Here is a 26,711-nt window from a genome sequence, read left to right as displayed (position 1 = left end):
GTTGTCTCCACCGGAGGCTATCACAAATAGTGCTGCTATGCACATATATTGTTGCTTTTTGCCCTGTCCTCATGCCTCAACTGCACTGAATCAGTTTAAATTTTGCCACAGGACAGCACAGGGTGTAAGGGGTCTTTTAGGGGACCCCAATTTACCCCACACAATTACTGAACTCTGTTACCTGCTGGTCCAACTAATTCATTGATGAATTAATCAATGCTTACCCTTCAAGACTCATGTTTTCAAGGTGGGTGGAGGGACACCTACTCTGAGTGGGGCACTGTCTCTATGGAGGGGCAGGGAGTGGGGGAATGATACAGAGATGAGACAAACCAGCCCCTGCACACTCCCAGTCTGGCTGAAGGGTGAGGCAGGGCACAGAACATTCTAACGAGAAACTACTCAATACAGTCATAATGGCTACTACGTATCAAGTGCTGACATTTTCCAAGAACAACAACCATGCATACTGGGTTTTGATGAATGACCAGTGACAAGACAGCGGAAAAGCCATCACTTCTGCAGGGCACTCCATAGGCCAGGTCCTGTGCTAAGCACTTTGTATAAATACATTTTAAATCATCCCAGCCACTCAATGAGGTGAGTGGTATAATGTAAGTCCCATTTTACAGATGAGAACATTGAGGCTGAGACAGGTAAGTCATGCAGTTACTAAGAGCCAGGTAGAATTGGGATCGAGGTCTAGCTCTGGATCCTGAGCACATGACCATCATGCTGCTCTGAGAGGCAAACCTGAGCACCTTCTATGTCTTGATCAATGCTTTTGCTGCCTTTAAATCGGAGAGTTGAGCCTTGCCTCCCCGGCTTCCCAGCGGCAGTTGCAGGCTGGTGCAGCTGGGTGCCCAGTGGACACCTGCCCGAAAAGCCAGCTCCTGGGGAGATAGGCAATTTGTTTGTAAGAGGGGAAAATGCCTGGGCACTCAGCCCCAAGTGCCCACCGGTGGTGGCCTCCTGTGGTCAATGCCGCTTCCAAGGAAACAGTGGGAACTCAGGCGGGCGTCCTGCTCCACTGTCTCTGTGGCATCGGCTGGTTGCCTAGGTAACCACGTGCCTGGCTGGCAAGTAGATGAGCTGGCCCTGGTGTCAGGCTCCCAGCTGAGTAGCACATCCTACCTGGCTCTTCAGCCAGCTGCACCGTGGGCAAAATCCAATCGTCATGCGGATGCTGTTTGAGCACATTAAAAAAATAATTGTATGTAGCTGTTTTCCTCGCTGAGCTAGGAGCTGCTTGGGGGCAGGGATGGCGTCTCATCTGTTCCTCCGATGTGCTGGATGGTGACTGCAGGCACCCAGGGAAGGTGCTCTCGGTGTTTGCTGCAGGTAGAACAGGCACTGGGGAGAATGAAAATTGGCACTGACGGCTAACATGCGTTAGGTGCTGCTTTAGGCCAGGCCGTGCACCAAATCCTTTCACCTACCCTGCAACTCTCATTCGTGTGCACAGGAATTGCCTGGGTGTCTGGTTACCATGCAGATTCCAGCTCAGCAGAGCTGGGCGAGGCCAGGGAATCTGCATTAAACAGCTTCCAGGTGAGACAGATGTTCCAGAGCCCTCTAAGAAGCAAGGTTCTCACCCGCACACCTCATTTCATGGTGGACGTGCTGCAGAGCAGAGGAGGGGCTCACACTTTGCCCAAGTCACACAGCTGGTGTTGTGGGTTGGACTGTGTCTGCCCAAAACATATGTCTAAGTCCTAAGCCCAGTATCTGTGACTACGACCTTCTTTGGAAATGGGGTCTTCGCAGATATAATTAAGTTAAGATGAGGTCATACTGGATTAGAGTTGGCCCTAAATCCAATGACTGGCGTTGTTATAAAAAGGCCACGTGGACACACACACACACACACACACACACACGCTCCAGAGAGACCTCCACGTATGGAGGCAGAGCCCCGATGCCAAGGCACATCAAGGATTGCCGGACACCATCAGAAGCTGGGTGAGGCAAGGAAAAGACCCTCCCCTAGAGTCTCAGAAGCAAAGTGGCCCTGCTGACACCTTGATTTTGGACATCTGGCCCCAGAACTGTATGAGAACAAATTTCTCTTGTTTTAAGCAACACAGTTTATGGAAATTTGTCATAGTAGCTGTTGGAAGCCCAGACAGCTGTAAAGAGCAAGCAAGGACTGACCCCATGACGCCTGGTCCCAGTCACTCTGCCATCTTACTGCGGTGACTCGAGCTGAGCCGTCCAGCCCCGTCATTTCACAGAGGGCAGCAGGGCCCTCTGCAACTGGTTGAGAAGGTGGGAGCTGGGTTTGGAATTGGTTGGGTTTTCTTTTCCTGGGGAATTGGGGGGGCCTGATTTCCTATCCTGTTCTTGCTGTATCAGGGGACAGAAATGCTGACTTTCACCCTAAGGCCTGCCTCCAGCCCATTACCAGATTGCATAAGCCCTGGCCCTGGCCTGCGTCAGAAACGGCACACCTGGGCACCTGCATCATCAGTGAGGTCAGAGGGAGCCACCTGGGGACCCAGGAGGCTACGGGAAGAACTTCCAGGAGAATTCGGGCAGGGACGTCAGCATGGGGCTCGCACAGGGTCCCTGGCAAAGAGGAGCCATGGGGGAGGATTCAGGCCCCAAGCTGTCCTCTCACACAAAGCTGCATATCAGCCGACATCAGCAGCCACCATCACGCCAGCCAACAGCCCACGGCTTCCTGGGTCCTGGGCCCCATGCTGACGTGTGCCCCAAATGACTCTATCAGGCAGGGTTCTTGACCCTGGCTACACATTAAAACCACCCGAGGGGCTTAGAATTCCAATAACGGAGTCCAACCCCAGGCCAGTCCCATCGGACTGGTGTTGGGGGTGGGCGGAACCTATGCATCAGGACTTTTTTGAACACCGGTATATGTAAAAGTGCATTTGCACACCCATGTTCATAGCAGCGTCATTCGTAACAGCCAAAAGGCAGAAGCAACCCAGGTCCACCAATGGATAAAGAGAGACATAAGATGTGGTCTACCCATTACTGCAGCATTATTCTGCCTTAAAAAGGAAGGAAATCCTGACGCAGGCCACACTATGAATGAACTTTGGGGACATTAGGCTGAGATAAGGCAGCCACAAAAGGCCAAATCTTGTTTGATTCCATGCATATGACGTCCCTAGGGCAGACAAATTCTTAGAGACAGAAAGCAGAATGGTAGATGCCAGAGGCTGGGAGGGGGGTAATGGGGACAGAGATTCCATTTGGGAAGAGGAGAAAGTTCTGGAGGGGCATGGTGGTGATGGCAGCACAGCAATGTGAATGAACTACTGAACTGCCACCTAAACATGGTTCAAATGATGCCTCATGCATATTTCACCGCACTAAACAAGAGAATATTTAAGATCTCCAGGTGATCTGAATGCGGCGCAGCCAGGGGTCAACAGGTGCGACCCCCATTCCACAGACTTGAAGACCACAACACACAGAGGAAAAGGTAACCCACTTCACGTCACAGCTGGCCCTATAGGAACCAGGACTCTGGCTCAGGGTCACCCCCCGGTCCTGGGCCCCGGTCTTTGAAGGGACTGAGCCACACACACAGGAACCATCCTGGACTCGCCCTCGGCATTCTGGAAAGGCTCTCTGGTCTTCACGCGGCCCTAACTCCGGCGGGGGCTTTTTCTCCAGGAAAACTGAGTGCAGTGGAAAAACAGCCTGCAAGGGTGCGCCAGGGGTGGGGTGGGCCTGGAGAAGTGCATTTCCTCATGGACTAGAACAGGCACACACCTCTTTCAGAATTCTAAAACTCAACACAGGCTGCCCGCCCCTCCTGTCCTCCTGGGTTCCCTGCTCTGAGGCTGACCAGAGGCTGTGCGGACAGGAGGCACCTCCCTCATTCCCATAGGAGGCTAAAATGCGGCAGGAACACCCAGTTCAGCGTTTTTTAAGTTAAGATTTTGAACAGGCTACAGAAAGAGGGAAAGAGGGGAAAACATTCTCGGGTGCAGGCAGAAGCCGCAGGGGTCTTCTCCAAGGAGAAGGGAAACGGGGGAGAGGAGACGGACAAGGGGAGGGATGAGAGGTGACAGAAGTGACAATAAGGAGCGTCACCTCGGGTGTGTTATGCTCTGGCCTTGATAAGGATACGGCCAGTTTCTCAGGGTTCCTTAATCAAATCCCAGGCACCGTCCCCTCGGAGAGTCCCGTGCAGGCAGGGGTGGGCCAAGAGCTGTGGGATTTTCTCCTGCTCCTTCCTGTGTCAAGATGCTCTGGGGGTAGGGCTGTGCCCGGAGACACATTCACTAAGAGAGGGAAACTCCTGCCTGGGTCATGAGGTGACTGGTGGCCCCAAAGAAGGTATGTCCACATCAAACCCCTGCCATCTGTGAATGCAACATCCTACGTTTGGGACCTTGAGATGGGGAGATCACGCTGGATTGTCTGGTGGGTCCTGAACCCAGTGACGAGTATCCCCAGGAAGGATACAAAGGAGAGACAGAGGAGGCGCAGGCCATGTGACCATGGAGGCAGACACCGGAGTGAGGGGGCCACAAGCCAAGTGCTAGGGTCTGAATGTTTGTATCTTCAAAAAATTCATTGTTGAAACCTAAGCCCCAGTGTGGGGGTGTTAGAAGGTGGGGCCTTGTGGAGGTGATTAGGTCATGAGGCTGCAGCCCTCACCAATGGGAGCAGTGATCTTAGAAAAGAGGCCTGGGGGAGCTCCCTCGCCCCTTCCCCTGTGAGACACAGCGAGAAGGCATCCTCTGTGACGCAGGGAGCGAGCCCTCACCAATCTACCTTGCTGGTGGACTTCCTGGCCTCCAGAACCATGAGAAATGAATTTCTGTTGCCCCAGGGAGCCTGGCAGGTCCCAGCCCCATGCTCAGCATGCCAGCACTTACTACCCTGATCACTCTTTGCTCACTCTACGACCTATGGGCCAGCTGCCTCCCCCCCAGGCTGCACACTCATGGGAGCTCAGAGGCTCAAGCAACCCGTGTTTTTGCATCATCACAAACGAAGAGTCGGGCAGATCTACACTTGAATTTCTTTTCTGCTCCTTATAAGCTGTGCAGCCTTAGGCAAACTACATCACCTCTCTGAACCTTAGTTTCCTTATCTGTAAAATGGGGATAACAGTAGCATTTGCATTCTGGAGCTATTGGCAGAATTAAATGTCACATTTCAGGCTTGATAAATGACACCTATTGAGTTCAGTAAGACACTGACTAAAGATAGTTAATGTCTTAGAAAAAATAAAGGTGACCAGCTGGGCACGGTGTCTCACACCTGTAATCCCAGCACTTCAGGTGGCCAAGGCAGGTGGATCACCTGAGGTCAGCAGTTCAAGACCAGCCTGGCCAACATGATGAAACCCTGTCTCTACTAAAAATACAAAAAAATTAGCTGGGCATGGTGGCACGCACCTGTAATCCCAGCTACTTGGGAGGCTGAGGCAGGAGAATTGCTTGAACGCAGGAGAATTGCTTGAACCCAGGAGGCAGAGGTTGCAGTGAGACAAGATTGTGCCATTGCACTCCAGCATGGGCAAAAAGAGCGAAACTCTGTCTCGAAAAAAAAATAAAAAAGGTGACCAGAACCCCCCTAAATGTCCATCATTAGAGAAGTGCTTACACTGTGGCCCGCACAGTGCAACAGCAAACAGCAGTTAAAAAGAAGGAAGGAGGGTTACAAGATCTGCCATGGATTCCATCTGCACAACACGCTGTTAAGTACAGAAGCAAATACACGCATAAATCTATGCTTACAAGCACGTATATATGATCTAATTCATGGGGCTTCAGGGGGTGGGGGGTGGGGACCAAGTCTGGCTGGTGACAGCTGTCTTCTTTGGAGACGGAAGTGGCTCGGGGGAGGACCAACGGGTAGGGCTCAGCTTTATCTGCAATGTTTCAAATTATTGCAGGAAGCCGTTCATGCATTGTACACTTAATTAGAGAGAAATAAAGGAAAAAACTCTCCAAAGATTTCAGAAATTGGGATCACGATGGTGGTATTGTACCTTTCCCCAGAATTCTTAAATTAGTCAGAATCCCATACTCTTTTTTTTTTGAGACAAAGTTTCACTCTGTCACCCAGGCTGGAATGCAGTGGCGCAACCTTGGCTCACTGCAACCTCCGCCCCCTGGGTTCAAGCAATTCTCATGCTTCAGCATCCCTAGTAGCTGGGATTACAGGCGCCTGCCACCACGCCCAGCTAATTTGTATCAATAGTAGAGATGGGGCTTCACCACGTTGACCAGGCTGGTCTTGAACTCCTGACCTCAGGTGAGCCACCCGCCTCAGCCTCTCTAAGTGCTGGGATTACAGGCACGAGCCACCACACCGGGCCAGAATCCCATATTTTTAAAGAGAACTGGAAGGCATCTGAGATCTTACTACTTTGACTTTTCAGTGGTCTAGTAGATGGATAATCCGATTTTTCAAGTGCATGTTCTTTGAAAAATTCAGAATCATACAGAGGATAAGAACTCCCGCATGGAGAGCTCATGGCCCGCACACCTGTATCATGGTGCACGTGTGTGCACACACACACCCACAACCCAGTTACACACATACTCACACACACACACACCCAGCCCAATGTAAAACTGCACATAAGTTTCAGCTGCATCATACATGCTGCCTTTCTTATTTTTAAGCTTACCTCTGCCCTCCCTCCCGCCACCCCCTGAATCCATGCTAACTCCATGCTCACCACGTAAGCCCCGAAAATTTGAGACCATGTTATACATCGGGGTCCACAAACCATTTTCCTAAGAGCCAAATAATAATAGTCTAGGCTCTGCGGGTCATGCCACCTCTGTTGCCGCCAGCCTAATGCCACAGCAGGAATGGGCACAGCTGTGCCCCCTCCCCAAATGGGCAGAGCTGTCCCCACCACCCTGAAAACTCCTTATTTATAAAAACAGGTGCTGGGCCAGATCATTTGCAGACCCTTGACGTCTATCATTTCATCTCTTTCTCCATGGTCACGTATAATCAAATACAAATATATTATTTGTCTGGCAGCAGACTTTCAATGGCAAAAACTACAATTACTTTTGCACCAACACAATACAGACAGGTTTTGTGGGGTCCTCATTTCATTTTACACAAATGGCATTCATAATACTTACGTCTGCATCTGGCTTTTCCCTCTTAACACCTCGTGGGTGTTACTCCAGATCAATTCGTATCGATTTTCCCACTCTGTGTGCTTTTCTAAGCCACTTCAAGGGTCATTAAGCAGAGGTAGGCTATACCTTTAAAAAATTAAAATGAAGCCAACCAAGTCCTTCCCCCTGACTCTGCCCTGTGTGCCAACCCTCCTGAGGGTCTTTCTGACAGGGCCACCAGCTTGGCCTTCTGAACCTCAGTAACTGGCCCTCCCCTCTTGACCAAGGCCACCCAGAGTGAAAGAGCAATTTGCACCCAACATTAAAGACTACAGGGTGGGGGTGGGGAACACGTCTTATTAATCATTAATATAGGGCGCCATTTCTAGGGCATTTCAGGAAACAACCCTGATTAATTGCAACCCACCAAATACATAAAAAATGCAAATACTGTACCAGAGCCTGCTCTTCCTCTGTGGTGTGGGAGTCGGGCAACCCCAGGCGAGTTTCCTAGCCCTTTTGAAATACAGTGAAGGACACCACAGGCTCTGTTTCCTTTGGGCCGGATAAAGGGAACTCTCTCTATCCCAAATAAGGATTTCCCTTGCCAGGCCTCAAGACGGTAGCATCTCAACAGGGGCCTCTGTTGTTTACTTTACTAAGAACTTTATCTAGTGCTTGCAGCACTTCAAAGGACATCTGACCTGTTCATGGCTTTGTTTGGAAGCCTCCATCCTTCCCGGCTGCCTCCTCTGGGTGGGAGTCACTGGCGCCTACTACAAAGGTGCTTAATTTATGAGAATCCTGGAGAAGGATCCTGTTCTTTAGTAAATTAATGCTCAGTAAGTGTCTAATGTGAGTTTCAAGCCAGGTAATGCTGTCATGCTTGAATACAGGAGAAGGCGCACTCCTGCCTTCCCTGGGGAGGCGGCTCCTCAGACATTCGCGCAGAGGGCTCTACTCACCCAGAGAAGCCCAATGTCCTAGGAGTGTGAGTTCAATGGTGTTCACCACAGTGAATTCTAAGTGACCTGCACAAATGGAGGGGATTCTGGCAGAGTAACCCAAAAGCTGTGGACACGTTTAGTCATCCATGCTTGATCTCAGGCTGTGAGAAACCCAGTAAGAAGGTGAAATGGTTACAGAAGGAGGCTGCAGACTCTGGGTTTGAATTCCAGCTTGGATGCACGAGAAGGTTAATCTGAGAGTCAGACTCGTGTTCACACAATGGAGATATAAAACCCAGGGACACTGTGCAGCCTAAAGAAAATAATGAAGATAAAGCAGATGGAAAATAGTAGGCACTCAATAGATGTTTAACGTTCTTTCCCCTTTCTTCACACTACTGCAATGGTTCTCAAACGCTGGAGTGCATCACAGTCACCCGGAGGGTGTGCTGAAACAGTTTGCTGCTCTCATCCTGTCACCTCAGAGTTTGTGAAACTGAAGACTGGCATTTCTAGAGAGTTCCCAGGTGATGCAGATACTACTGGTCTTGAGACTTCACTCTGAAAACCACTGAGCTACTGGTTCAAAATCCCTGGGTCTGCAATGGCCAGGAGGCCTGGGATGATAAGGACCCTCTTGGATGGAAGATTGCTTGCAGACTTTAACAAAAGTCTCAAAAGTCAACAGACATGACGAATGGTCTGCCTGAGTCTGTTCCTGCCCCCAGCCGGTGTCAGGCTGGCCCCTGACCTCTGGGGGGTGCTTTCTAAGGTCCCTGTACTCCTGGACAGAGGTCAGGTTCAGCCCAGTTTTCCAAAGGGAATGGTCCAAGCGTGTGCCAGCCCCCGCTGGAAACAAACCACCCTGGCCTTCTGCCGCCACGTGCCAGCAAGCTCCATTGGGAGTGGCCTCAGTTTCTCTGAAAGGGGGTCTCTGGCCCTCTCAAGGCTTTCTGCAAAATAGTCTGTTGGTTCTGAGAGTGCACCAGGGTGCTCCAAGGAGCAGAATGTGGGCAGCAGCCCCCAGGGCCCTAGTCGTTCTGGCATCATCTCCCGGTGAATTATCCTCTCTCCCAAACACCTTCCCTTCCAGAGTTAGCTGGCTGTCCCGTTGGGTATTTTCTGATCATCCTTCGGTGAAGCAAGGGCCTAATTCCTCTGTGGGGACAAGCACTGCTCTTCTTAAAGTCTGTTTGGCCTCATCTCCGAGCCAACAGGCCAGCAGCTGGGAGCCCTGGAGGCCAACAAAAGAATGGCAGGCCACCTCCCTCTTCCAGGCTGGACACCTGGCCACGGTGTGCCCCAAGTGCAGATCAGCAGCCCAGCTAAGGGGCCTCCACTGCCCACCATTGGCTGTGAAAGAGACCAACTGCAGACGCCTGCAGAACAAAAGATCTTGCTCATCAAGACGGTGCCTCTCATTTATGTTTTAAAAACTTGTCTTTAAAGGGCGAGAAAAAGAAAAACAAAATTCTGCCTTAAAGGGCAAAAAACAAGTTCACCCACAAACCGTTGACATGAAAAACTTCCTTATATGGCTCGATGACTCATCAGCCTCATCAAAGCCTGCGCTGGATGACACACGAACGCTCAGGTCCCCCCTTCCTTGCCCAAAGAAACGATGACAACCCACAAACGCCACTTCTTCCTTGGCAGTTTGGGAAGCCGTTGTAATGCGTCATTTCTGAGGCTCAGGAAAGACCTTTACCCAGAAGGTGGGGGTGGGGGTGTCTTGAACGTCCCAAAGCCCAAGGCTGGCCCTTATGCAGAGGTCAGGAAGCCCTGGCCAGGGACAGGAGAGTGCAAGGGAAGGCTCGGTGACTCAGGCACATGGTGCAAACCCAGGATCTCCACCTCCCAGCTCTGTAGCCAGGGGCAGCTCATTCCACCCTGTTCCCTGGAGTGTGCTTACAGGCTTCCGGGTTGGGGGGCAGCGAAGCCTGGGCAGCAAACCGCCTTGCACTGCCTCTGGCCTGTGGATAATAAATGCTCAATAAACCTCTCCTTCCCGTCAGAAACTCAGTCTCCCTATGTGGATGACAGCATTTTCCTAAAGGATCTAAAGTTCCATCCACCTTAAACTCTGCCTGAAGGAAGACTATGAAACTAGAAAAGAAAATGGTATGGATTTGTGTGCTACTGCAGAGACATTGCTGCGACATATATTAAGGAGCATGGAACAGAACAGCGTGGATGATAAAATCTGTGTGGTGTTTACAAAGGAATATTCATAAGCACTTTCTGAGAAGCCTGGTGCAGCTGCTAACAGTGACTGCCTAGGGGAAAATGGACTTGAAGGAGTGGAGGCCAACTTTTCATTTTATACCTTTCTATACTTTTTAGGACTACCACCTATGTGCGTGCATTTTATTTTTGTTAAATGTTCACAGAGGATATCTGGCAGGACAAGGAGCTGGCTGGAAAGGGGCGTGAGGAGATTTTCTGGGTGATGGAGATACAGGTGGCGGTTACTCAGGTGAATACAACAGTCAGAACTCCCTCACACTCAACAGTTAGGGCATGCATATTTTGTTACATGTAGATAATAGCTTGATTTTTTTTAAATTTAAAAGAAGTTAAGAGAGATTTAGGGATAGTGGGAATTTTCTTAGTTCTCTTTGCCCTTTTCAATATTTTAAAAAGCTTCATAAATGCCAGTTTTTAAATGCCCTGTGTCTTAGGGCTCTTGCATACTGCTGGTGCAAGTATACACTGGTGCAACCACTTTGCAAGACTGCAGAGCAGCGTCAACGAACGACAGTTCAGCTCCCAAGCATATACTCAACAGGACTGTGGGCGCACGTTCACCCAAAGACGTACACTAGAGTGTTTACAACGGTCTATTCGTAACAGCCCCAAACTGGAAACACCTATCCATAGAATGAACAAGTTAAGAGTCTAACCATACAACAGAACACCACCCAGCAAAGTAAACGGACAAATTACTGCTATACACAACACAGATAAACCATAAGAAGCCAGTCTCGAAAGAGTTCAGAGTGTATGAGTCCATTTAGATAAAGTTCAAGTATACGCAAAGCTCATCTATGCTGCTAGAAGTCAGGATAGCAGTGGCTGCCCATGGTGGGGAGGAGGGGCCCAGGTGAACAGTAACTTTTTGATTTGTACCCTTTTCTAGACGTATTTTATCCTTCAATGAGAAGTTTATTTTGAAAACGTCCTGTGTCTCTTCTAAAGATAGCTCCAGCTGGGCAAAGCGGCGGCTCTGTGGGCTCCAATGGAAGAGGCCGAAAGGCCCATACTCCTCCTGTTCCCTGGGTTCAATTCCCAGCCCTGCCTGTCTCTAGCTGTGTGGTCCTGGGTGTGCCTCTCTGCTTCCTCAGCTCCTCCTTCAAGACAGGCCTAACCAAATTTTCAGAAGTCCCCAGCACAGCTCCTGACCTAGTAGGTGCCTAATAATTGTTTTTCTCTCCCTCTACTGTAATGAAAGCCCGCGAGACATGAGCTCTCTTTCCCAAGGCTCCCGGCCCTCTGCCACTTGTTAGTTTCAATCCCTGAAGCAGCCCTGGTTACTAGTTATGGGGTCCCTGATGACCCTTTGTGGGGCTCGGGCTGTGGCTGGGAGACGCTGGACACTGTGGCCCTCGTGGGGGACTGGCAGCCTGGCCCCAAAAGGTTTCCCATTTGGATTGAACACGTGCACAAAGAGGCTACTGGGCTGGACTCACCTCCATAGGGGCCTTGAGGGCCTTTGCTTGGTCACCAGCTGTACCTCCCACTGAGGGCCCCTCCTGCAGTCTTGGAGTGGGCTGGGCCCCCTGCCTCTGGGGAAAGCCCCTCCTTTCACCGTTCTCCACTGAATCCCTTTGATCCCCTCTTAAGAGGTCACAAAGCCCTCTTTGACTGAGTGCCAGAAATTAATCTGGATAGAATTCCTGCCTTTTCAACCTGGATGAAGCAGGCAGGTGGCTGGGCCTGGAAGAGGATCAAAGCCAACTCCCACTCATCCTTGCCCCCTCCCCTGTTCTGCCTTCCTTCTCGGAGGGTAGGACCCTCCAAGAATGGACCCACAGTGCCTGCCTGGAAGCTCCACAGAAACTTCTGTGAGAAAGCCCCACGGAGGCACAGCCAGAGCCAGTGGCACTGACCCGGCCTCCAGGAGCACTCGCCCCAAAGGGCTGGGTGGTCACTCACACAAGACGGGACACTTTCACTGCCTCTGTCAACTGGGAGGTCAGGCAGGGACTATGTTGAGAAGAGCTCTGCCTCAGGGCAAAGCATGCGGTGGCTGATGGGTGATGCCCAACCTGGGCTCATGAGTCGGTGGCCTGCGTGCCACACATGTGCCTCCGTCTTCTGCAGCCCCGTCTCCTAGCACCCTCCGACACCAAGAGCCTGTTTTCATCTGTGTCCTTGATCATCAGAGAAGAAGAATGAATGTTCTGAGTGGGTACCACATGGTGGGTGATATTCTAAATACTGAACAGCTATGAACCCATTTAATCCCCATAAGAAACTAGGGAGCTTGGTTTCATTTGACTCAAGAGGCCCAGAGACGAAAGTAACTAGTCCAGGGTCACACAGCTAGTAGGAGGTGGATCAGGGTTGGAACTTGGGCAGTCTGGCCCTGAAGCATTGCAGAAGGTACTATTTTGGGAGCAAATAGGTAATAGGTGGTGAGAGCCACCTAAAAATACCCCTCCTCTCTGGCCCAGTAACCACTTCTAGAAATCTGCCCTAAACAAGTAATTCAATAAAGGGAAAGCTGAGATACGCGACAGTCACGGCTGCATTATCTATAATTGAGGAAAGCTGGAAACGACCCCAATGGCGACCACAGCAGAGGCCTTTGGTAAATGGCACCAGCCTCTTCGCGGACAATTATGCAGCCATTAGGAAGCCTCCCTTGGGAGCTGTGGCACGGCACTGGGATGTCTGAGCTGCCATGCCTTGGCGAGGCTCACAGGACTGTCCGTGTGCCTGGCCACAGCTGCCAAAATGGCTGCGTGAAGATGGACGCAGCCTCGGAGGAGAAATGCAAGGTCAGAACTGACAGGAGCGGGGGGCGCTGACCCTGATGTGATCGTAAAAAGGTCGAAAAGGAGACAGAGAGGCAGGAAGGTGGCCAAGATGGCGTTAGACGGGCAACACGGAGGTGGGGTGGGGTTCAAGGACAACGTCTTCCCTCAAGACCAAGGGATGAGCTGGGCTAGAGGGGACAGGCCCAACCAGGAGCCACCTCGGAGAGTCATGGTGTGGAGTGAGTGAATCAGGTGCAAGGCCAGATCTGGGCTTCCAAACCCCAAGTTTAAAGTCAGGGGACACAGCGGCCAGTGTGTTTGGGGAAGATGGGGAAGCGGGTCAGTCCTGAGTGTGACACCGGGCCTGGGAGAGGTGGTCTGCCAGTGGCTGTGCTAAGGCGTGCAAGACAGGATGAGGCAATCAGCCCTTCTGTGTGAGAAACAGGGGCCTGCCTAGTCAGAGGTCAATTCACATTACCTTTTTTTTTTTTTTTTTTTAAGCACAGTTTCACTGTGTCACCCAGGCTGGAGTACGGTGGCACCATCTCAGCTCACTGCAACCTCCGCTTCCTGGGTTCAAGCGATTCTCATGCTTCAGCCTCCTGACTAGCTGGGACTACAGGCCTCAGCCACCACGCCCAGCTAATTTTTGTATTTTTAGTACAGACAGGGTTTCGCCATGTTGGCCAGGCTGGTCTCGAACTTCTGACCTCAAGTGATCTGCCCGCCTCAGCCTCCGAAAGTGCTGGGATTACAGGTGTGAGCCACCAAGCCCAGCCAATTCACATAACCCTAATGGTGATGGGAGACTTAGGGAAAAATCGAAAGCTCTCACGCAAGCCTCAGGCAACAGAAACACCCAGGCTCTACCCAGATGTGCCACGAGAACAGGTGGGAGCCAGGGCGCTGCTCCCAAGTGCACATCAGGTGTGAGAAGTGTCTGGGTACCGTGTGTCTGCGTACATCCGTGCATGTACAGTTGGGAGCCACACTCCCGGTGCCTAAAGTCCCAGGTTCTGGACTCACACAGACTTCTGTTCAAATCCCAGCTAAGCCATTGAATAGCTGTGTGACCTTGAGTGAGTGATTTAACCTCAGCCTCAGTTTCCACATCTGTAAAATGGGAGAACAGGAGGAACAGGCACCTCCTCAGGGCTGTGAGGATTCGCCAAGGTGAGTAAGTGAGGCACTGGCACATGCACGGCACAGGAGTAAGTGTCCATCATGGCTCGAGGACCACCTGCGGCCTTGTGCTGAGGCCTTGGGGTGCAACTGGGGGCTTGGCTTGGGCTGGATGAAGACTTGGAGGATGTGAGCTTGGGAAGGGATTTGCAGCCTGGTGGAGAGAGTGCCTGGGGCCACATCTCTAGCACACTAGGAGTGGCTCTTCCCCAGGGAGGCTCCCATGACCAGGAGGCGACCCAGGGGAGGTGGGCTCCTGGAGGAAGGTCAGAGCCAGGGGTGACAGCCCCCAGTAGAGGCCTGATCCGGAGCCTCAGGCTTTCCCCTTTCGTAGGGATCCCCCCTTCTAGCATGGCCCTCAGTGAGGGGCCAGGGGAGGCATCAGCTCAAGGGCCCTGTGTCATTCTGACCTGGTCACCTGGGCCTTTCCCCTGCATGGGGATGAGGGTGATGGATCCCGCCCTCCTGAGGGTGCAGCAAGTGGGGAGGAGACGACCCAGGCTCTGCCCTCGGCTTCCGGCCAGGTGGGCTTCCCCTCTCTGAGCCCCAGGCACTTTACCTTGGTGCTGCAGACTTTGAGGGTGGTAGTCCCCAGCCCCAGCTCCCAGCACGGGACGTGGAACAGACTCATTCCCGAGGTGCCGCAGCCACTCGTGAGGTGGAAGCGAGATCATGACCCTCACTGGGAGACATCTGGCTTTGGCACTGTCCTTTATCCTCATCCTTTATCCCCTTGGACTCTCAGTCCCCTCTGCTATGAGACAGGGGAGGGATGTGGACCTGGCAGAACTGTTTCTGGGCTCAAAGGAGCACAGGGGCACATAGTGCTGGACACAGGGGACACTTCGTGGCCAGGGCCAGGCAGAGACAGTCCCGAGGGCGGGCTTCCCACCCACCCTAGCCCTCACAGGCCATGAGTCAGCTGGGACCACCTGTGGAGGCTGGAAGGGGCTGCAAGGGAGAAAGGCTGAGCCAGCTGCTCCCACCATGTCGGACCCACTCAGAGACACACTGATGATGGTGCATGAGAGGCTCCCATGCGTGGGCTCCTACCAGGATCCCTTCTGCCTGCTACACAAACAACAGAGCCTTCGATCCTCACACGGCCCAGTGACGAGATGCCATGATCATCCCCATTCCACAGAGGAGAAACCTGAGGCCCAAAAAACACACTCCAAACCAGCACACTCACAGTCTCCTCACAGGCCACACACACACACACACACACACGTCACCCCACACGCCACACACACACACACAACAGTCACCCCACACGCCACACACACACACTCACACACACAGTCACGCCACACGCCACACACACACACATACAAGTCACCCCACACGCCACACACACACTCACAAACACACACACAACAGTCACCCCACACGCCACACACACACACACACACAACAGTCACCCCACACGCCACACACACACACACGTCACCCCACACGCCACACACACACACAAAATAGTCACCCTACAAGCCACACACACACTCACACACACACACACACACACAACAGTCACCGCACAGGCCACACACACACACACACACAACAGTCACCGCACAGGCCACACACACACACACACACACAACAGTCACCCCACATGCCACACACACACACACACACAACAGTCACCCCACACGCCACACACACACACACACACGTCACCCCACAGCCACACACACACACACACACACACACAACAGTCACCCCACACGCCACACACACACACACGTCACCCCACACACCACACACACACACAAAATAGTCACCCTACAGGCCACACACACACTCACACACACACACACAGTCACCGCACAGGCCACACACACACGTCACCCCACACGCCACACACACACACACACAACAGTCACCCCACACGCCACACACACACACACACAACAGTCACCCCACACGCCACACACACACACAAGTCACCCCACACGCCACACACACACACACCACACGTCACCCCACACGCCACACACACACACACAACAGTCACCCCACACGCCACACACACACACGTCACCACACACGCCACACACACACACGTCACCCCACAGCCACACACCACACACACACAACAGTCACCCCACACGCCACACACACACACGTCACCCCACACGCCACACACACACACAGTCACCCCACACGCCACACACACACACACGCAAGTCACCCCCACACACACACACACGTCACCCCACACGCCAAACACACACACACAGTCACCCCACACGCCACACACACACACACAACAGTCACCCCACACGCCACACACACACACACAACAGTCACCCCACACGCCACACACACACACACAAGTCACCCCACACACCACACACACAACAGTCACCCCACACGCCACACACACACACACAGTCACCCTACACGCCACACACACACACACAACAGTCACCCCACACGCCACACACACACACACTCATAAAACAGTCACCCTACAGGCCACACACACACACTCACACACACACACAACAGCCACCCCACACGCCACACACACACACACACAAAATAGTCACCCTACAGGCCACACACACACACACACACACCAGTCACCCCACACGCCACACACACACACACAACAGTCACCCCACACGCCACACACACACACACAAAATAGTCACCCTACAGGCCACACACACACACACACACACCAACAGTCACCCCACACCCACACACACACACACACACACACACACACAGTCACCCCACATGCCACACACACACACTCACAAAATAGTCACCCTACAGGCCACACACACACTCACACACACACACAACAGTCACCCCACACGCCACACACACACACTCATAAAACAGTCACCCTACAGGCCACACACACACACATTCATAAAACAGTCGCCCCATATGCCACACACACACCAACACACACTCTCACAGTCACCCCCGCACACCACACACACACACACATAAAATAGTCACCCCACAGGCCACACATACACACATGAAATAGTCACCCCACAGGACACACACACATATAAAATTCACCCCACAGGACACACACACACACACACACATAAAATAGTCACCCCACAAGCCACACACACACACATAAAATAGTCACCCCACAGGACACAGACACATATAAAAGTCATCCCACAGGACACACACACACACACACACTCTCATAAAAGTCACCCCACAGGCCACACACACACACTCATAAAATAGTCACCCCACATGCGCCACACACACACACATACACACACACACACTCTGTCATTCCACATGCCACACACACACCCACACCCACTCTCATAAAATAATCCCCCCACCACACACACTCATAAAAATGACCCCACACGCCACATATACACAGTCACCCCACATGCCACACACACTCATAAGTCACCCACACACCACACACACCATAGTCACCCCACATGCCACACACACTCATAAAATAGTCACCACACATGCCACACACACTCATAAAGATCACCTCACACACCACACACACACACAGTCACCCCACCACACTCATACAATAGTCACCCCACACAACACAGTCACACTCACTCTCGCTCTCACACACTCACACATTCACTCTTACACGCACACACACCCACTCTCACACTCACACACCCCACATTCTTTTCCACCTTTCTCCGCAGAGGAGGGACAGAGGCCTGGGCCTGGATGCGGTGATCGAGGGGCTGTGGCCACCCTAGGGGACTGGGAAACCTGCCCAGCAAGAAGAAGGCAGCGTGGCCAGGGCAGGCAGCCAGAAAGGATCCAAAGCTGGGCGGGGATTTTCCCAGAGCCAAGGGCACTCCTCTGGCCCTGGCAGCCCTGGGACAGGAACACAGGCTAGCTTCTTGTGACACACAGTCTGCTCCTTGGTCCCCAGCTCTCGGGATTGGCCCCTGGGGCTGTTCTGAGTGACCTCGCTTCCCCTGGGGAAAAACCATCTTGGTTTCCAGGACTTGTTTGCCTCGGCCTGAGGAACCCCTCTCAGGAAGCGAGAAGGTAGAGAGGCACCAGGAGGTCCAGCTCCCACAGCAGGTGCATCCTGGCTTCTCGGGGCTCCTCTAGGAGCCTGGTTATGTGTCTCTTCACAGCCCGGTAGCCTGGACCTGTCACCTGGGCCTGTTCACATGGACAGACTTGTCCCTCACAGCTGTGCAAACCTGGGTCTCTCACCTCGAAACCCTGGACAGAGAAACAGGCCAGTCTTCTCAATGCTTTGGAAACACACACGGTCCCCTCGCAGCGTGAACACGCCCTTGGCCTTGCCCCACAGACTGGGCCTTCACGGCCTCGCGCACACACAGGCCTGTCCCCTCACAGCCTCGTGTGCAGACAGGCCTGTCGCCACAGGGCTTGGCCTCTGAGGGCCAGGGCAGGAGCCAGGAGGTACATCTGAGTCAGAAATGAAGCCTCATTAACCCAGAATAACTGTTTAATGCTTCCACACCCCTGGGAATTAGCCTCAAGGGCTGAACCACCCAAACCAAACAGGGCTGGCCTCCCCAGGGACCCTCAGGACTGCAGCTTCTGCTCTAGCGAATGCTGGGAGGCGGAGCATCCCTGCGTTGGGAGATCCTGGCCCTCCTCCTGCAGGCTCCAGGCCTCCTCAGGTCTCCCAGCCCAACACGGCAGAGGCCAGGCCGGGAAGGCTGGGAGGAAGAGCAGAGCTGCTCAGAGAAAGAGGCAAGGATGTTTAGGGCCTAATCCCCCTTGTCTTCTTGGTGGACTTGGAACCTTGTGCGAATGACTTATCCTCTCTACACTTAGGTTTCCCCATCTGCAAATGTTGATAAGAACAGAACCTATTTAGTGAGAGGAAGTAATTCACAAAATGCAGTGTCCATTGCTGAGCAAACTCCTCCAACATGGGAGCTACAACCGCGTGTGAACAGCTCGAAGTTCTGAGCTGAGGCCACAAAAACAACACCGTTACCCAGATGGAAAAGCGTGAACAAGATGACCTGGATATTTCACCCACTCTCTGCCTTCTTCCACTAAACAATTTCAGGTCGATTCTATAGCAGCGGTTGTCAACCCTGTTTTCATGACTGTCCCGTAAGGAACCCTCGTGTCCCCCTCATCTGTCCTCCCTTTGGAAGAAATACTCAAGAATAAGATTTCACGGAAGAGGGTCGAGCTTTGGAGGGCCACAGACTACTGTAATCATTAAGATTTGTTTAAGTGTCAAGGAACCAATTTTGGTCCCATTAGGGGTGATGCTGCCCCTGTTAGGAATGGCCTAGAGATGCAAGTCCAACTTGATAAAAACTAAGCAATGGGGACACAGTATTTAGGAGGTGGCATTCTTTTTTTTTTTTTTTGAGACGGAGTCTTGCATTTTCGCCCAGGCTGGAAGTGGTATTCTTTACATACAGAAGAACGTATTCTGACTATGTGTGCACTGCAGCCACAGGAGACAAATGTGTATTGATGGAGAGAAAATGACAAAAACAAGATAGCATTAGGAGATATACCTAATGTTAAATGACGAGTTAGTGGGTGCAGCACACCAACACGGCACATATATACATATGTAACAAACCTGCATGTTGTGCACATGTACCCTAAAACTTAAAGTATAATAATAATAAAAAAGAAGAAAGTTAAAAAATTCAAGCTGAGGTGGTGGAATTTCTAAAGGTCCTCAATTTTGATGTTCCGCTGATTTTTTTTTTTTTTTCGGTTAAAGACAGAGAAAAGAGAAAAGAAACAAGGAAGGAAAAGAAAAAGAAAAACCTCAAACAGGTGGTTATAAATAAAGAGGGGATAGAGTGGCTGTATCAGCAGAAGCAGAGGGGTTATGTCCTGGGAGGGCTGTGGAGTCCCAATCTCAGAGAAAGGCACAGTGTGATCAAGGAGGAGGTAGGACAGCCCAACAGATCTGGACTGAAATCTGCTGGGCAACTATAGGCAAGTCACTTGATCTCTTTGGGCCTTGGTTCTTTTACTTGCTTAACGACAATGAACCAGAAATGACCTAGCCAGACCTGGCATCTCATAGGTACTCAGTAACTGCATCTCAATTAGGTGAACACTTTCTGGAATCTGCCCACAGAACCAGGATCCAAATTCAGGTTTCCCAGCTCATTTGGCTAGCTGGCGGTACCTCCAAAACACCTTACGTTTCTTTGCCATTTTAAAAGGAAGGAGAGCATGCCTTCTCAAATATCACCAAAACTGGGTAGAAAGAGCCACGGCAATTGAGATCAAGTTGCAAACAATGAAATATCACTGCCACCTGGTGGCAGCATACCTAAATTATTGGGGGGCAATTGTCCAAGGAGAAACACTATGTCTCACGCATGCTGTAGACACAGCCGAAGCTTACACCCTGAGAACGAAGGCTACCACTGATCACCTGGCAAGTGGGCCAGCACGCACCCAAGCATCTGCCAGTTCCTTGACATCCTGATTTTGGTTTTCTGAAAATTTTTTAAACTGGTTGATTAAATTTAGCAACCATAAATAAACCGGATGCCACCATAACATCCAGGTCTTCACGAGAGCTGCTAGAAACACAGTGATCCCAGTTCTGGACTTGCTCAATCAACTGTCTGAATCCCACATGCAAACCTTAACATTTTTCGGATGGGGCATGGGGGTCTCACTCTATCACTCAGGTTGGAGTGCAGCGGACCGATCTTGGCTCACTACAACCTCCATCTCATGGGCTCAAGTGATCCTCCCACCTCAGCCTCCCAAGCAGCTGGGACCACATGGGCGCACCACTACGCCCAGCTAATTTTTTGTATTTTTGGTAGAGATGGCGTTTTGCCATGTTGCCCAGGCTGGTCTTGAACTCCTGAGTTAGGCTACCCGCCTGCCTTGGCCTCCCAAAGCGTTGGGATTACAGGTGTGAGCCACCACACCTAGCCAATCCTTGACATTTGAATGTTTCAGGCCCGAGCTTTTAAATCATCTTTCTAGCCAAAGCCTCCTGAAGTCCATTTCTATTGCCCATCATCTTGGTCGCCCCTTGCAGCTGTGCAATACTCACAGATTTCACAAATGCTGCCTTCCAGGTGCACGTGTAAGTCACTGTTGAAAATGTGGACCAGGGAAAGGCAGAAAACAGAGCCTTGTGGAATACCGCACCTGACAGCCTTCACTGACGCTCATCTTGGCCTCCTTTTAAATAAGGCGTTTTTCCCCCAACCTGTCAGGTAGGCAGTGTGTCTCCAAGTACATTCTGCCCTGTTCTGAGCTAAGAGAAAATGCAAGGCTGTCACTTTCTGAGGCCCCACAAGTAAAACACCATGGGGAAAGGAAGAGGTGGTACCCCCATGACCACCACCGCTCAGTACTCCTTCCCAACTGCTTTGGCATCTGACCCCCAGATGGTCCCCAGTAGGTGCTGACGCATGTCCCGCCTGTCTTGAGACACACTCATACCTGGGCACGAAGAAAGACTCAGGCATCAGAGATGTTCTCCCCGGGGAAATGGAGCTCTCAGTAGCACCTGCTGATCACACGAGCAGGTGTGCACCGCCTTACCTGCTTGGCTGACATCTGTGCCTTCTCACTCTACTACATTCAGAAATTTCCAGTACATACAGGTGCTGGAAAGGTCGAGCTGAGCCCTGCCTCAGCCCCTTTCTAACGATGGGAGCTTGGACTCCAGTCTGAGCCTCATCTTTCCCATATGGAAAATGGCAACAACGATAATCATCAACCTTATGTGGTTGTGGTGAGGGTGAAATGGACATGATGAGCCTAGCAGAGCTCCTGGCACACAGTAGGAGCTCAAAACACACTAATCCTGGCACACAGTAGGAGCTCAGTAAACAACTAGTTCTCTTCCCCTTTGCAATCCCAACGTGGAGACTCAGCTCAGCTTCTGAGACTTGGCACCACAGCACAAAGCAAGAGGACCAGTAGCTGACAGAGGAAAGGAGGGGAGTGGCCCTCTCTGGGACCAGGAAAGTAATTCTGCGGGGTTGCCTTTCTGCCCCCAACCCTGGCTCTTGGGGGAGACCCTCTGTAGCCATGAGAGGAATCCTGAGTGTTCCCTGGGTCCTCCCAACATGTGACATGGCACCCAGCTCTGCATGGGGCCAGCCGTTCATCCCCTGTGGCTCCCCAGCTTACTGTAAGGATGACAGCTTATGACACACTGGTCATTCCAGCCATACCTGCTGTGGGGCCAGGGGCCTGTCAAAGCTTGTTCTAAACCAGAAGATCAGAAGACAAGGAGAGACAGGGAGGCAGGGCAGGAATGAGAAGCTGACTGTACGTGCTTCACGCCCTGGTCCTAACATCAGGGTTTCCATCGCCTGAGCCATGGGGCACAACTCAGGCTCCTTGGGTGGCTGGGGGACCCCTCTTAGGAGATCTGCCCCTGGGTCTCCAAGAAGATGAAGTTCCCTTTATGTGCCAGAAAGCTCTGAACCACCCTATGTAGACCTAGAACCAGAAAATTAGGCCACAGAATCCGACAAGTGAGTATCAGTGAAGACTACAGAAACAGGGCTGAGGATTTTGAATCTCTGTTAAGTTTACACTTGGCATGGCCTTTGGAAGTTACTTTCAACTAAGCATCTTGAGCCCCTGAAGTCCAGCCTCCCGGGCTGGACTCCCCTCAGGGTCGCCTTCACTCTGAGAGCAGGCAATTCTATGATCCTTTTGAAGCAGGAAAACAGCTATAGGGTTTGAGAACACCAGGGCAAGAATGCCATTTCAGCACTGCAGGGGATAGGAATTGAACAGTAGAGGACGAAGGGCCAGGGGCTCTTAGATAGGGGAACAAAGTTCCTCAGCTGAGCCATCTGGAAGGCATGAGTTCTCCACTTTCATGCCTCTGGCTGACAGATTGGCTTTAAGCCATCACGCCGCTGCCTGAGTCGCTTTAAACAAGCAACCGAGTCAGAACTTACCTTCCACTGCAGAGAATGGAACCACTGGTCTCGCAGGTAGCTGTTGGCAGCCTGTAACGACAAGAACAGGACAGCAAGTTCCAGTCATCAGCTTGCAGCATCTCAGGGCAATTCAAGGCCAGCATGTGAGCCTCCAAGCCTGCTCTGCAGACAGTGTCTGCTCTGTGACCCTAACAAGCCTGCTGAAAGATATGCTAAGCTGAGCCTGTTGTGTGCAAAAACAAAACAGAAGGGCTGGCCAGGGAGGATTTCCTAAAAACAAGACATCACTAGCACCATGTGCTTCCTTTGCTGTATATGAGTGACTTCAGACACTGCTGACTTGAGAGCTTCAACTGCACACACAGCCAGACTTAGGGGCATGGGAGGGGCTGGGATGAACCGGTTGGAGGCCTGGGAGTGAGAATGGTGGGGGCTGGCTGGGGGCCTGTGTATGAGGACTGTTCTAGGAATTGCGCTTTTGTTATCCACATAGTCTCTCTTTGGTCCTCACAGCAGCCCTATGAGGTGGCACCTATCGTTATGCCCATTTCACAGAGGAAAAAATCAAGATCCTGAGATCTCACGATGAAGTGCATTCAAACCGATGGCAGCCTGGCTTCGAAGTCTGTGCATTTAACCATGACCTTCTCCTGCCAATGGCAGAACATCATGGTAAACGGCAACCAGCAGACCTAGGCTAAACATCACAGCGGGGGGAAACAAAACCTTCTCTGATCTACCCCACACTAGTTCTGAGTCTTTGGACATCTCAGCCTCAATTTTCCCATCTGTAAAATGGGGACAATAACCCTGATATTGCAGGGATGTTTTAAGGACCAGAAATTATTCTTGTAGAACATCTAGAACCGGGCTTGGCACATGGCAGGTGGTCAAAAATGCAGCCATTGTTATTATTATTGTTATCATTATCATTGCCATCATCCAGTCCTTTCCAATAAAATGCAGCCCAAGGCAGCCCTCCCAGCCCTCATGAGTATCACTGCAGCTCTCACCTCCTTTCTCGATCTGCTAACAGAACAGTAATGCTATGGTGTTTCATGGGCGCCAGACACAGCTCTGAGTCCTATGTGTGGACTGGTTCATTCAGTCCTTACAAGACAGCTCTGTGAAGTCGGTACTGTCAACATCTCATGGTACAAATGAGGAAACTGAGACTTTGGAAGTTAAAAACTTTCCTGAGTGTTCACAGACATGTGGTGCAGGGCCAGGAATTGAACCCAGGTAATCCGATCCCTGCCGTAAACCACAACACCACGCCATTCTGAGTTCCCCATTGGCTACCCCTCCACCCCATGCTGGGCCGAAATGCAGCGTGCGTTCCCCACCAGAACCCACAACCCTCTCTCCAAAGTGACCCTGCCTCTGATGGTTCAGGGTGTCTGACGAAGGCTGGAGTCTCTCTCCAAGCACGAACGTCCACCTTCTGCCTTGATACACACAGACGTGCACATACACACTCAAGCACGTAACCCCTTTGGTTCACCCTTGTTCGAGGATATCCGGGTCACGCTACAGGTGACCACCTCCCGCTCCCCAAGTCATCTACGAAACATCAGCTGCTCTTCCAGGTCAGGCTCTGGAGCAATCTCTGGCCTTGGATGAACGATCTATTCCAGTAGCAAGTGTGGTGAGGAATCAGGCTCTAGTGGGTCAGCTCAGGAACTCAGGGTTTTGAACCCTGGACTGCACGAATCCACACCAGCCACCCCAACACTGGTGGAGCTTGAGCCTGCCCAAGTGCCAAACAGGCAGGAGGCAAGCCCTCCGTGTGACACAGGAACTCCTACAAGGGCTGAGCCTCTTACAGGTGCAGGTTCAAGTCTCGGCTCTGCCGTGTCTAGTGATGTGACTGGAGCAAGTTGCCTGATAACCCAAGCCTGTGCCCCCTGCCTGGAGCTGTGGAGGCTGAAGAGGAGAAACAGCCCCCTGGAGAGACTGTTGCTGAGCTCCCTCCCATCAGCACTGCCCAAGCTCTACTGCTCTTGTGACAATTCCTATTCATTAGGATGACAAAATACACCCCTGCTGGGGGAGAGCCGTGCGAAGATCCCAAACAATGAGCTAATCCACGAAAAGTGCTTCCTCAGCACGGTGCCTGGCACGTGCAAACACTCTACAAACAGGGGCCAGCAGCGTCAGCAGCCACGGCCAGGGCTGTGCTAATAAATGCTTAACATCAGGCTCTCTGGAACAAAAAGCCCTGATCCCGGCGTGTGCGGATTTCCGTGTTGTGAAAAATCCCATCTTGGCTGATTCCACACCTTCAAGGGGATGCCCCTGGGCCAGAGCTTGGGAGAGACGGGCACGGTCGGCTCTGGTGGGCAGGTGGAAGCCGGGATGAGCTGGTTCCAGGGCATGCCTGGTCCACATCCATTCCTGTGCTTCTTCACACACCAAGGGGACCAGAGAGAGAAGGAGGTGGTAAGGAAAATAAGGCCCCCTAAACATGTTCCATCCTAAATCCCTTGTGATTAAGTTTACACTTAATCACAAATTTTACATTTAATCACAAACCCTATAGCTGTTTTCTTGCTTCAAAAGGATCATAGAATTGCTTGCTCTCAGAGTGAGGGTGACCCTGAGGGGAGTCCAGCCGGGGAGGCTGGACTTCAGGGGCTCAAGATGCTTAGTTGAAAGTAACTTCCAAAGGCCGTGCCAAGTGTAAACTTAACAGAGATTCAAAATCCTCAGCCCTGTTTCTGTAGTCTTCACTGATTTTCAGTTGTCGGATTCTGTGGCCTAAATTTCTGGTTCTAACTCTACATAGGATGGTTCAGAGCTTTCTGGCACATAAAGGGAACTTCATCTTCTTGGGGACCCAGGGGCAAATTCTTGCCCCTGTGTGGGAAAGGGACTCTGGATGTGACCAAGTTCAAGGTCTTGAGATGGCGATGATCTAGGTGGCCCAATGAAATCACAAGGGTCCTCACAGGAGGGAGGCAGGAGGGTCAGAGTCAGACTAAAGCAGAGGTCAGAGTGATGTGGCCATGTGCCAAGGAATGCGGGCAGCCTTTAGAAGCTGGAAACGAATTCTCCCTGAGAGCCTCCAGAAGGAACATAGTCCTGACACCTTCGTTTTAGTCCCATGGGACCTGTGTTGGACTTCGGACCTGCAGAACCATAAGAGACTAAATCTGTGTTCTTTTAACCACAAAGTTAGGGGTAATCAGTCACAGCAGCAATAGGAAATAAAAGCAGGAGGTACAACCAGGTTGGTGTAACGGTGATGTGAGTTGTCCCATTGGCTCTGAGGGTTCACAGTGGACCCAGGCAGTGCCTGTAAGCTGTCACTGGCTGAACGGAACAGCCAAGCAAAGACAAAATGAAGGAGGTAGAGGATACCCACATCCCTCCCTCTTCTGTGTCCACTGGCCCTGCCAAATTGCCCTGCATATATGTCTGACCCTAAGAGGGAAGGGGCCACGCATGCTCTACCCACTGCTGTAGCCCAGGGCCTGGAGCACCAGGAGACCAAAAGGTGTTTTCTGAATGAATGAACAAAGGAACGAATGGACTAGGAGTTCCTTTAGGGCAAGGCCTTATTTCTGATTCCACAGCTAGGTGAGCAGTGCCTGGCTGGGCCAGCGTTGGTTACACTGGAATGAATGAACACAGAAACAA

At 51.7% G+C, this 26,711-nt stretch overlaps 1 protein-coding gene across 1 annotated transcript in view; it reads right to left on the bottom strand.

Annotated features, from left to right (window-relative positions):
* CMIP (c-Maf inducing protein) overlaps positions 1-26,711 on the bottom strand; it is a 267,353-nt gene that overhangs the window by 69,809 nt on the left and 170,833 nt on the right. Inside the window, exon 3 of the mRNA XM_030822208.1 lies at positions 23,088-23,138. Within this exon, the coding sequence (XP_030678068.1) occupies positions 23,088-23,138 (51 nt within the window). The remainder of the gene's footprint in view (positions 1-23,087; positions 23,139-26,711) is intronic.

This window comes from Nomascus leucogenys, chromosome 2, assembly GCF_006542625.1.
Source record: "Nomascus leucogenys isolate Asia chromosome 2, Asia_NLE_v1, whole genome shotgun sequence".
Classification (NCBI taxonomy): Eukaryota; Metazoa; Chordata; class Mammalia; order Primates; family Hylobatidae; genus Nomascus; species Nomascus leucogenys.
Note: the sequence above shows the minus strand (reverse complement) of the source record. Positions and strands in the feature narration are given on the sequence as shown.